This window comes from Cicer arietinum, chromosome 7, assembly GCF_000331145.2.
Source record: "Cicer arietinum cultivar CDC Frontier isolate Library 1 chromosome 7, Cicar.CDCFrontier_v2.0, whole genome shotgun sequence".
Taxonomy (NCBI): Eukaryota; Viridiplantae; Streptophyta; class Magnoliopsida; order Fabales; family Fabaceae; genus Cicer; species Cicer arietinum.
In genome coordinates this window covers 27,687,453-27,699,900 of record NC_021166.2, presented here as the reverse complement: position 1 = coordinate 27,699,900, position 12,448 = coordinate 27,687,453, and the positions used below count along the sequence as shown (strand labels likewise).

The following is a 12,448-nucleotide window of genomic DNA, read 5'->3' as shown; positions in this document are numbered from 1 at the left end:
TCCTCTTTTATGATGAAAAATAACTATACAATTAATGAACAATTTTCCTTCACAAAATAAGGTTTTAAAAGATAGCTCCCTTTGAATGTGGTACTCAAAAACAATTGTTTAAATTAATGATTGTTTGATTTTCTAAAACAGACTTTCACGTTAATATTCTTGGGCTCCCCATGAATTTGATAACTATGTTTCTTTTAGCGTGTCAAAAGTTATTGATTCTAACAGCGTTTCAGCAAGTGTACTGATTTTTGCAAGTAATAACAAAATGGTAGTACCGAGTGTCGAACTCAAGGATTGAGTTTTACTATTGAATTATATTTAATTACTAAAATTGAACAAAAGGTTCTCAAGTTGATTGAAATAATATTTAAAACTAACAACAGTAATAAAATTGATCCTTTATAATGAGAAAAATGTCATAGATGAGTTTCACTTTGAATCCAACCTTGGTATCTAATTTGATCCTAATCATGCTCTATGCTTGCTTACACTAGCCCCAATATCACATAGGGCCTTCCCAAAAGTTCTATTTCCAATAGCACAAGGGATAGAGAAGCTTCCAGGATCCTTGAGCTTCGGTGGTAGTTTCCTCTGTAGGATAGCACTACACTCTTCGGTAAACATAACTGTTTCACCGCCAATTTTTCTTTTCTTTGACAAAATCTCCTTCATGAATTTGGCATATGTTGACATCTGTTCTAATGCTTATGCAAAAGGAATGTTGATTTGTAAATTTTAAAAAACATCAAGAAATTTACCGAATTGTTTTTCAGTTTCTTCATTTCTTAATCTTTGAGGGAATGGAAGTCGAATTTATGGTTTTGGCAATATTTCCTTTTTCTGTACCACACGTTCTTCCTCCTTTTCAAGAGTGATGTGCTCCTCAACAGATGTCGGTGTGGCCATTTCCTCTGAATGGGTTGAAGTTGAAGTACTTTCACTCTTTTCGGCTTTAAGTTGTACTTGTTCACTTACCTTGTCACTCCTCGTTGTCACTACATTAACATTATTTCGTAGATTCAGAATTATGTCACTAGGCAAATTTCCAGGCGTTCTTTGTGCCATTTGTTGAGCAAGTTGACCCATTTGGGTCTCCAGATTCTTTATTGATGCAGAGTGATTTTTCTACATGGCTCTTAACTCTTCAATGAAAGAACTTGTCCTTGTTACTAATTTCTCCATAGCAATCTCCCTAGCAGCCTTTCAAGGTGGGACTTGGTTTGTTTTAGCTCCTTGTAGACCCTTCCAAGAAAAATTTGGATGATTTCTCCAACCAGGGTTGTACGTAGTAGAGTAAGGATTGTTCTGCTTCCCGTTATTACTCACAAAATTCACCTCTTCTAGTTCTTCTATCTCATCGTCATCGAGTGCTTCACAAGCTCCATTTTTATGTGCTCCCCCACAAAAGTTACAGTATGATTTAATAATTTGACAGGGCCCACTTGGGGCTGTATATTTAGAGCTACCATCCCCTTCTTTATCTTAGAGGTAATAACCTCTTTTATCTGTTTTGAGAGCAACCTGCCTGGAGCCAACCCATCCATAAAATTCAATTCCAATATACCACTTGTTGACCCACCACCTCTGTCATACAACATCATTTGTTCATTTGATTCCATGGTCTCAATAATTTTGCGTGCTTCTGATGCAATCTTGTAATTCAAAGAACCACCTGTTGTGGCATCAAACATAATTCTAGTGATAGGCCTCAAACTATTACAGAATATTTGCATCTGGGAAGTGTTGTCATAACCATGATAGGGACATCATGCTAGTAAACTCTTGAACCTCCTGTAAGTGTCACGAAGATATTCTTCCTCTTTCTGCTTGTAACTGAAAATATCTTCCCTCTTTCAAACGAACATAACTGGGGGAAAGGAATTTCTATCAAAGCATTTTGAGATGAAAGATCTTGGTGACGCCTCTTTTGTATTAGGAATTCAGATACACCGAGACAGATCTCGAGGTATTCTTGGATTGTCACAAAAGAGCTATATCGATAAGGTTCTCAAAAGGTTTGGGTTACAGGATTGCAAACCAGGGAACACCCCAGTTGCTAAGGGAGACAAGTTTCTATCAAAGCATTGCATATGAGGATGGAAGCGTACCTGATGGGAGACAAGTTTCTATCAAAAATTGTTAATAATCCATGTCAATTATATGATGAATAACCAAAGGCGGAAGCGTACCTGTGGGAATTGCCATTGATGAAATCCTGGAATGATGATGATAGAGCCAATGGGTTGGGTGATCTTCCTCAGCAAAACACCCTGAAGACCTTGCTCTCTTGATGGGGATAGAGAGAACCAGAGAGTTTTCTCTTTTAGGGTTTTGAAACTGAATAGTCCTTTTGTTGTGTTTGCCTTGGGGACCATTACCCCTATATATAACTATTATTGGTTATATCCCAAATTGCAGTATTTCCAATTCAGCCCCTCATTAAATTAGAAACTGTCTGGTATCTACACTATTAATTTTCATAACCATTATGCTCTTTAGCCATAAACTATTATATATTATTTGACCCCTAGTCTATTGGCTAATTATATAATGACCCCAACACACTTTATTAATTAATTACATATGTGACCCATAAATCTTACAATCTCCCACTGGTCACACATGTATCCTTAGGAGTGTGTTAGACTTTATGACGTCAAAAATGTCATTATAATTACCTTGAGTATAATCCAAATTGTCCCGTCCATTAATCATATCAGCACATGGAACCAAAGAGGCTTTCGTCATAATAAGCATAACTAAACCCATCAATGATCACCCGTACTGACACAACTAAATGACATAGACCCATTATGAAAAGTGTAGCATGAAAATTACATGAAGTTGGTCAATGCATGTCAATTTTCAACTGGTCCTACTTTATCGAATGAGATCATACCATAACTTAAATGTACAAAGTAACCAAAAACTGAATACTTTAAACTTTATTTCTGATCAGAAAGTCCAAATACAATGTATTTGTACTTTACAATTAAACATAGAACATGAATTACATAATGGACGAAACTCCCACTAAAATCAAGATTCCTCAAACTGTAGCACACCCATGTGAGCAGTATGCTCATGAAAGACCTTGGGTGGTAGACCTTTAGTGAGTGGATCCGCAATCATGGAGTTTGTCCTTAAGTGTTCTATGGATATCTGTCCACTTTGTACCTTCTCTTTAACAACTAGGAACTTAATGTCAATGTGCTTTGACTTGGTTGAGCTCCTATTATTGTTAGAATACAGGACTGCTGATCTATTGTCACAATACAACTTGAGTGGTCTTTCAATCCCTTCAACTATTTGCAGCCCCGTGACAAAATTTCTCAGCCAAATGCCCTGGTCAGATGCCTCATGAATTGCTACGAATTCTGCTGCCATGGTTGATGAAGCAGTAAGACCTTGCTTGGCACTACGCCAAGAAACTGTTCCACCAGCTAACAGAAAGACAAAGCCTGAAGTTGATCTTAAGCTGTCTTGGCATCCCGCAAAATCCGAGCCAGAGTACCCAGTGATCTCTAACTGGTCTGACCTCCTATATGTGAGCATGTAGTTTCTTGTTCTCTTCAAATATCTCATGACCCTCTTGGCTGCTTTCCAATGGTCAAGACCTGGATTGCTTAAATATCTGCCTAAAATCCCTACTATGAACGCTATGTCTGGACGCGTACATACTTGGGCATACATAAGACTCCCTACAGCTGAAGCATAAGGGATCTTTTGCATTTCTTGAATTTCCAAACTTCCCTTAGGGCACTGTTTGAGACTAAACTTGTCTCCCTTAGCAACTGGGGTGTCCCCTGGTTTGCAATCCTGTAACCCAAACCTTTTGAGAACCTTATCGATATAGCTCTTTTGTGACAATCCAAGAATACCTCGAGATCTGTCTCGGTGTATCTGAATTCCTAATACAAGGTCATCCCACGTGGTAATGCTATTGGCAGGAAAAGAGTTAAGCCACTCCTTAGCAACATCTGTCAATGACAATAGAAATAATCTCAATCTCTTGCCTTCTTCAGAACAACCATCCACTTTCATTGTTTCACATAATTCAAAAACGTTTGTGAGGTGTCTATTCGCGTCTTCGTTATGATTACAGGAAAAATGAATCTTCGTCAACTCTCGGAATAAAGTCGGACTCACTTCAAACTTGTTAAATGTAACCGGTTGGTTATGGATGGCCAACCGAGCACGATTTCTATTTCGATTCCCATACTCGCCGAGGTTACGTTCAGGTGGTGGTGGATCATCCATTTCCGCAAATATGAAGAAATCCCCTAAATCCTCTTCTTCCACTACTAACTGTTTTTCCCTTTATCTCCTTTCTCGAACCTCTTTTAGATTTGCTTTCACAGTTTTTTCGATTTCTGGATCAAAGAAAAGTTCAGCTAAGGACTGACCTCGCATACAAGGTTAGACAAATTATGAGTAATGAACAGTTTTAAAGTAAAGAAAGGTAAAAAAAATTATGTAAAAATTAAAGAGTTTTAAATCAGAATTTTTCTTTTGTTTTTTTCAAAATTAGAAATAAAATAAAAGAAAACATTTTATTGTAGAGCAAAAATTTTCAATTAAGTAAATAAATTAACTTCAATAATGATATGGCAATTCTCGGCAACCGTGCCAAAAACTTGATAGCGTTTCAGCAAGTGTATTGAATCGTTGCAAGTAATAATAAAACGGTAGTACCGAGTGTCGAACTCAATGATTGCATTTTACTATTGAATTATGTTTAATTACTACAATTGAACAAAAGGTTCCCAAGTTGATTGAAATAATATTTAAAATTAACTACAGTAATAAAATTGATCCTTTATAATGAGAAAAATATAAGGGATGAGTTTCACTTCGAATCCAACCTTGGTGTCTAATTTGATCCTAGTTACTGAATTCCTTTATTGAATTATTACCGAATTCTCCTTATTATTCTTACCCTAATGTCTTAGTGAGAAAACCTTTAATTCCAAAGTAACCCCTAATTCCTTAGTAGATTTCAGATTACAATTAAGCAATACCGTACAGGAATTCTCTTATTAAACTATTGCCTTTGCAACTAATTTATTTCGTTTCATGACATGCATCTATCCCTAAACTACAAATTCATGAATTTCCCATCTCAAGCATTCGTAAAGTTCACTCCCGTTTCAAAATACGAATCGTAGAACATTTTATTGTTGGTCAAGCAATAAAAAGCATTAAGCACATATATGATAAAAATAATTCAATAAACTCACATATAAATAGAAATCAAATCAGAAAAATAAGGGTTTCATCTTGTTACACTCATCCCTAACAAATAGAGTTTAGTTACTCATGACAGAGATACAAAAGATAGAAATTAAAGAAGAATTACAAGAATGATTCATGAATCGAGATCTTAGATGTGATATTTAACAAAGAAATTAAGTATCAAGCACATATTTTTCCACTAGAAAGAGGGTTATGCCTACCCCAAGATGTTGTTAAAGAAAGTGAAGACACAAAAGTGAAAGAGGTTTTAGCCATGTTAGAAGCATCACCATTCTACTCCCTCTATTTTCCTACTAGATGGGAGGAGTTGAAAGGGGATGAAGACGAGTCCTTAGAGAAAAAGAAAGAGACATCACATATTGAACTCAAGCAGTTGCCTCCTTAGTTAAAATATGTATTCTTGGGTGAAAAAGATAAGGAACCAGATATCATTAGTGCAAGCTTAAGTGATTTACAAGAAGAAAAATTGTTGAGAAATCAGCGGAGGCATAAAGGTGCCACCGGTTGGTCCATTGAGGACTTGAAGGGAATAAGTTCGACTTTTCGCATGCACAAAAACCTAATGGAGTACAATCACAAACCAGTTGTACAACCCCAAAGAAGATTGAATCCGACAATGAAAGAAGTGGTAAAGCTCCTGGAAGTTGGTCTCATTTACCCCATCTCAGATAGCTCTTGGGTGAGCCCCGTCCAAGTGGTACCAAAAAAAGGGGGGACAATCGTCATCACAAACGAAAAGAACGAGTTAATCCCTACAAGAACGGTTACAGGGTGGAGAGTTTGTATTGATTATAGAAGATTGAACAGTGCTACGCGGAAGGGTCATTTCCCACTCCCTTTCATTGACCAAATGCTTGAGCGACTAGCTGGACATGAATATTACTGCTTTTTAGATGGCTACTCTGGATACAATCAGATAGCTTTAGCACCAGAGTATCAAGAGAAAACTACATTTACATGTTTGTATGAGGTGTTCGCTTATCGACGGATGTCGTTTAGCCTGTGTAATGCTCCTAACACTTTTCAAAGGTGCATGATGTCCATATTCTCTTATATTATTGAGAAACATATCGAAGTATTTATGGACGAATTTTCTGTCTTTGGTTCATCTTTTGATAATTGTTTGATTAATCTATCTCTTGTGTTAGAAAGGTGTGAAAAATCTAACTTGGTCCTAAATTGGGGAAAATTTCATTTTATGGTAAGAGATGGAATTGTTTTAGGCCTTTGAATATCCCACAAGGGGATCGAGGTTGATAAGGCCAAAGTTGAAGTTATTGAAAAACCTCCCCCTCCTACCAATGAAAAAGGCATTAGAAGCTTTTTAGGCCATGCTGAATTTTATATGAGATTTATAAAAGACTTTTCAAAAGTTGCAAAACCACTTACAAACCTACTTGTGAAAGACACACACTCAAATTGTAACTTCAAGGTGAATGAACAAAGACTTAAACCCTACGTATGGGGAGAGTCAAAACTTTCAATGGAGTCCATCAATCTGATCACCACTTGAAGAGTGGAATGTCAAGCTCAAGACATTAAAAGAGCGCTTATTGGGAGGCAACCCAAATTCATATCCTTTTGTTTCATTTCAATTCCTTTAGTTTATTTTTTCGTTTAGTTCGTTATTAATTGGCAGTTGTTTTCGTTCTTGATGTTCCGTACGCTAAAGTAACCAAATGGTATTCAGTGAGAGAAGTTTGTCGTGTTAGTTAGGTCAATCCGCGCCTAAGGCATGCCCCAAGCGCATTTCGCGGTGATGCTACTGTCAATTAGCGCCCCAGGCGCATTTCACGTTGAGGTTACTGTCAATTCGCGCCCCAGGCGCTCCCCAGGCGCATTTTGTGCTGATTACTTTTGTTGATCCGCGTCCCAGATGCATTATGCACTAAGGCTACTGCTCGTTCATGCCATAGGCACATTTCGCGCTGAGGCTACTGTCCATTCATGCCCCAGGCGCATTTCGCGTTGAGGCTACTGTCCATTCACGCCCCAAGCGCGTTTCCTGGCTAGTTGGGTTATACAAACCATTGCCCCTCAATTTTTCCCCAAACACTTCTCTCCCACAACATTCAACTGGTACACATATCTCTACCTCTTCTCCAAGTCTAGTTTCAACCCAACAAAGGACCTAATGGCAACCCAACATTAAGCAAAACGCACCAAGGTCACGAATACAGCTTCCTCCCAATCACACGATGTGTTCTTATTCAAGACCCTAGAAACACAAGAGTTTCACGCCAAACTCTCCATAGTCAAGAAGTTTGTTGGTGGGAAAAACGTTGAGCTGGAAGAAAATGAATTTCTTGACATCCAAACGATGATCGCGGCTAGAGGATTGGAGAAGCTGACCACATTCGTCACAAAAGCAAGCAAACCACTAGAAGTGGAATTTTTCTCCAATGCCTCTGATCTGAAGTTTGATTAACCAGTTCCACATGAGCAATTTGTGAGTTAGGGGAAAAAAAGTGCCCTTCACTCCTCAACCCAAAAATGAAATATTTGGCCTACCAAACTATGAGGATTGTTGCTTCTAAGCATTCGAGACCAACATCATAAAAATAGACATGCGAGAGATCTTACACGTTTTATGCAAACCAAACACATATTGGGTACGAAATAGAGATGACACACCTAGGAAACTGGGTTCTTTGGATCTCACTCCAATTGCAAAAGATTGGGGTACCTTTTTGCATCATACACTGCTACCATGTTCAAATGTGTTAGAAATAACAATTCAAAGAGCATGTCTACTAGCGATTATCATAAAGGGTGACATAATTAATGTAGCCATGTTACTAGTTAATGATCTTTGGGGGATATCAATTCTTGATCCTCCGGCATGCTACTTCAATCATGTATCATTGATAAGCAACCTATGTGAACGGGTGAGAGTGTCATCTAAACGGAGTGAAGAAATGGTAAAACCTGTCGTCTCAATCACTGTCAGGTGGATAGAAAAATACTCTATGATTCCGGTAGAACATCGTGTTGGTCCGCAAGCAGCGATTTTGACGGAAGAAACTGTTGATCCACAGGGGCCACATGACCATTCTCAACATCCATCACAGCTCCCCACCGAGGAAAGATTTGGTAGGTTGGAAACTATGATGCAACAATTGATGATCGATCAGCGAGCTTGACATGCCAGAATAGAATAGGGAATGACAAACCTCTATTGAGCCTTTGCTTCATCTCAACAGACACTAGGCGCCATGTTTTATTCTGATATATTTTCCCATCACCAGTATACTAGGGACTACAGTGGTACAAAAGCGGATGACCTTGAATGAACGAATTACCCAACTGAGAGAAGTTTTTTCTTTCCTTTTTCTTTGTTTTTTTTTCTTCTTTCTTTCTTTATTTCTTTTTTTTTTTCTTCGCTTTATTTCAATAGTCGAATTTGTGTTTCCTTTCCCTAAATGTGTACTATGATGAAGAAGTTGTAATAACTTGCATTTGATCTTAAGTTTTCTGTTTTGGATTTTGAAATTTTAATCTCATTTATTTGCTCATGTCATTGCTCAATGCGACGGGTTTCACTAATGCATACATTGTTGATTACTTTGTGGTTGTAGCAGTCTAACTTGCAATCAATTAGTCATAAAAAAAATTCAGTGACATGTTTAGCATTATTTTGACAGTTCATGCTCTATCTTATCCTAGTTGTGAGCTTTTAGGCCTAAACACTTCCATTCTTTGTTGTGTGAATATTTAAACATGTGTTATCCCTTCAGAACTTGCACTAATTCTGACTTGCATCACTTGTAATTTATGCATACACTAAGGCAATTTTCTTTGGTCGTTTCAGCCTTTTTAAGCAAATTTTATCCCTTGCTAACTCCTTTGAGCCTTGCCTTTTCTTTCGGTTACTAGCCACATTACAAGACAAATACATGACTTTAATTCAATCACCTTACTTGGAGTTAGGTAGGAAAAGTTTTGTTTTGTCTTAGTAAAATTCTAAGTTTGGGGTTGCTCATGGGATAACAACTTTTTAAGTTTGGGGCGGTGATTCTCACAAACAAAAAAATTCAGTTTGTGTGCTTTGATAAACAATATCTTATTGGTTCTTTTGTCAATATTTGAGAATCTCTACAATGAAAGGTGAAGAAAAATAAAAAGTGGTAGAATAATTTGAAAATGTATGCCTAACTCCAAGTAGTAAAGCCTATTATACCAAAATGTCATACCCTTACCTAAGCCCCATTACAACCCGAAAGTCCTTCAGAAGTGTATGTGTTTGCTGCATTGTGATTGCTAACTAGAATTTTTTCAAGCCTGTGGTAGTGTGATGCATTTTCTAGGATTTGAGTGATAAATTCATAACCTTTTCTAAACACTTGAGAGAAATTTTGGTGAGATTGTGTGAAGAGAGAGTTGAATTTGATGAATGAATGCTAAAGTATACAAATTGTGTTGTTTTTTTATAAGCAACCATAGAACATGATGAATGTTTTGTAGTAGCTGGAACTTTGAGAATTGAGTTTGATTTGATTTGAGAAATTGAGTTTAAGTTTGATTTTAACTATACCAAATTTGAAATTAACTGTTGCTTGGGGACAAACAATAAATTAAGTTTGGGATTGTGATGACTCTTCATCATATGCATATTTGTCATTGTTTTTAGTCTTATTTATCTTTTATTCATTAGTTAATTTAAGGAGTTATTTGATATATTTTGTTAATTTTATTTCTTTGCTTTAATGAAATATTTATGTTCTTATTTCCTTGATTAAGTAGAGATTTTTGGGAGTTTTGCGTTGTTACTTTGTTTTAATGCGGTGCTGAATTTTGGTGAAAAATCAACATGACCTATGTGGACTATTTTCAGCCATATCTGGAGTTTTCGATGTCCAATTGGAGTCAAACCAAATGCAAACGATATCTATGATCCATAGCTACAACTTTCATGAAGACACCAAAACCAAATTCGGACTTAAAAGAGGAGAAACATGCACTAAACTCCAGACATAAGATGTTGCGCGCCCCAAGCGCATTTCGTGCTGATGTTACTGTCGATCTGCGCCCCAAGCGCATTTCGTCCAGAGAGAGTAAGTATTATTTTTTCTTATTTCTTGTTATCCACATTATATGGTATACATTATTTTTTAGGTGTGATGACAAGAAGTGTTTTTGGAAAGACATGAAAGACATAAATTACAATATCCTTCAAAGTTATTTGGATTAAATTGATTTGGTATAGATGAAAGGAATCAAGCTGATTGATAATTTGTGATGATAACCTAAATTTTTTAATATGGTGCGCACTCGTAGTTTAATTTTAAATTTTCAAGTTGTCACTTGGACCAAGTGAGAGATTGTTAAATTATTTTAATAATCTATTAGTGTGATTCATGTAACTAATATATTGACTTTAAATAAAAGATGGTTTAATGTGATGGTTGTTTGACCTAATCGTAATTAAAGTCAATGAAATTTTATTTTGAAATTCAAAATAAATTTCAAGTCTCTCTCCTCCCCCTTTTGAATGAGTGGTTACATTGTAAGGAAAAACAAAACACTTGTTCATATTTTTGTCATAAAATAATATCTTCATCGTCAGAAGAATCAAAAAAAGAAAAGAAAAAGAGGAGAGAACAATTTTCAATCAAGAACACTAAACAAAAAATTGCATATGAATCCGAGTATATTATTTTATTTATAGAAATTCATAGTACAGTGGGAGTTATAATATTAAGATTAGTGAATAAATTTTTCTAAATTATTCGAAAACACATAAAACCAATTTGTACTTCACTATAAACTATAAAAAAAATAAATCTAGACTTTCTCTATCTAGCATCTAATACGGAGATAGTTACTTTATTTAAAGTTGATTGTATTTCGAAAGAAGGTTCCCTTTCGATTGCTATGTTTTTAGTTAAGTAACTTGGTTCATGTGATTGAGGTAAATCATTATTACTGTTCAACATCACAACAACAGATGTCATGTTTGGTCTATCAACAGGATGATGTTGCAGACATAAAATACTTATTTGAATGCACCGTCAATCGAAAAATACCTTTAAGCTTTATCTTTGTTCTACAAAAAATGGAGAATGCAAGTAGAGTCACAAAGACAATTAAAATTGTGATTGAAACGGCAACGATAATCGTATTGGCACGCCCATGTTTATCGTCTACAATGAAGCACCTGAGATTTAAAATATATACGTGGTATTTAACTATAAACGAAAGTGATAATATTGATTTTACTAATTATTAAAGTTTAATTTAATCGACAAAATGTTAATATTATTAAGTTGAATATCATATTTAGGTCGGTATTATTGTGCAAATTTATTTCTTATTTTATTTTCAAATTTAAAATAAATTATGATTTTAATAAAATATTTTTATTAATTATTAATGTATTTCAGTTATTATAAATAAAAAGTGAAGAATAATACAGTACGATTGATGTATTTGAAACTAAAATTGATGATGTTTATTAGGAATTTCGATCCTCTCGATGTAAATCTTTTTTTATCTCTTTCAAATCTCTTAACTTTACTTTTTTTTTTAATATTTTTTTTTAATTGAAAGTTTATATCATATAATTATATAGTTAAAATTTTATTTAAATTTAAAATCATTTGATATATTATTTAATATATTATTAGGATATGTCAATAGTTAATGTCTTATACATTTTTATTAAAACTTTTACTACATATATATAATAATAGAAACTTTCAATTCACACTACGCGAAAAAACGCATATTACAGCGCTTTTTTTAAGCCATTTACAGCGCTTTTTCAAAAAAATAAGCGTTGTGGAAACGAGCGCTGTAAATGATACAACATCGCTTTTAAAAAAACGTTATAAAACATGTAAATACAACGTGCGCTTGTTATGCACATTTTACAGCGCTTCTTCACAAAAAGACACTACGCGAAAAAACGCATATTACAGCGCTTTTTTTAAGCCATTTACAGCGCTTTTTCAAAAAAATAAGCGTTGTGGAAACGAGCGCTGTAAATGATACAACATCGCTTTTAAAAAAACGTTATAAAACATGTAAATACAACGTGCGCTTGTTATGCACATTTTACAGCGCTTCTTCACAAAAAGCGCTGTAATATGCACCCCATTATATGAGTTATGGGTGTGCATTTTACAACGCTTTCTCAAAAAAGCGCTCTAAAATGCACACCCATAACTCATATATGGGTGGGCATATTACA

General features: G+C 35.4%; 1 protein-coding gene across 1 annotated transcript; it reads right to left on the bottom strand.

Moving 5' to 3' along the window:
* Positions 1-468: 468 nt before the first annotated feature.
* Positions 469-4,260, bottom strand: LOC140918729 (uncharacterized). Its single transcript, XM_073363522.1, has 5 exons — positions 3,919-4,260; positions 1,526-1,733; positions 1,275-1,481; positions 847-995; positions 469-693 (listed from the first exon to the last, which is right to left on the bottom strand). The coding sequence occupies exons 1-5, from the start codon at positions 4,258-4,260 to the stop codon at positions 469-471; spliced, it is 1,131 nt and encodes a 376-aa protein (XP_073219623.1).
* Positions 4,261-12,448: the final 8,188 nt, after the last annotated feature.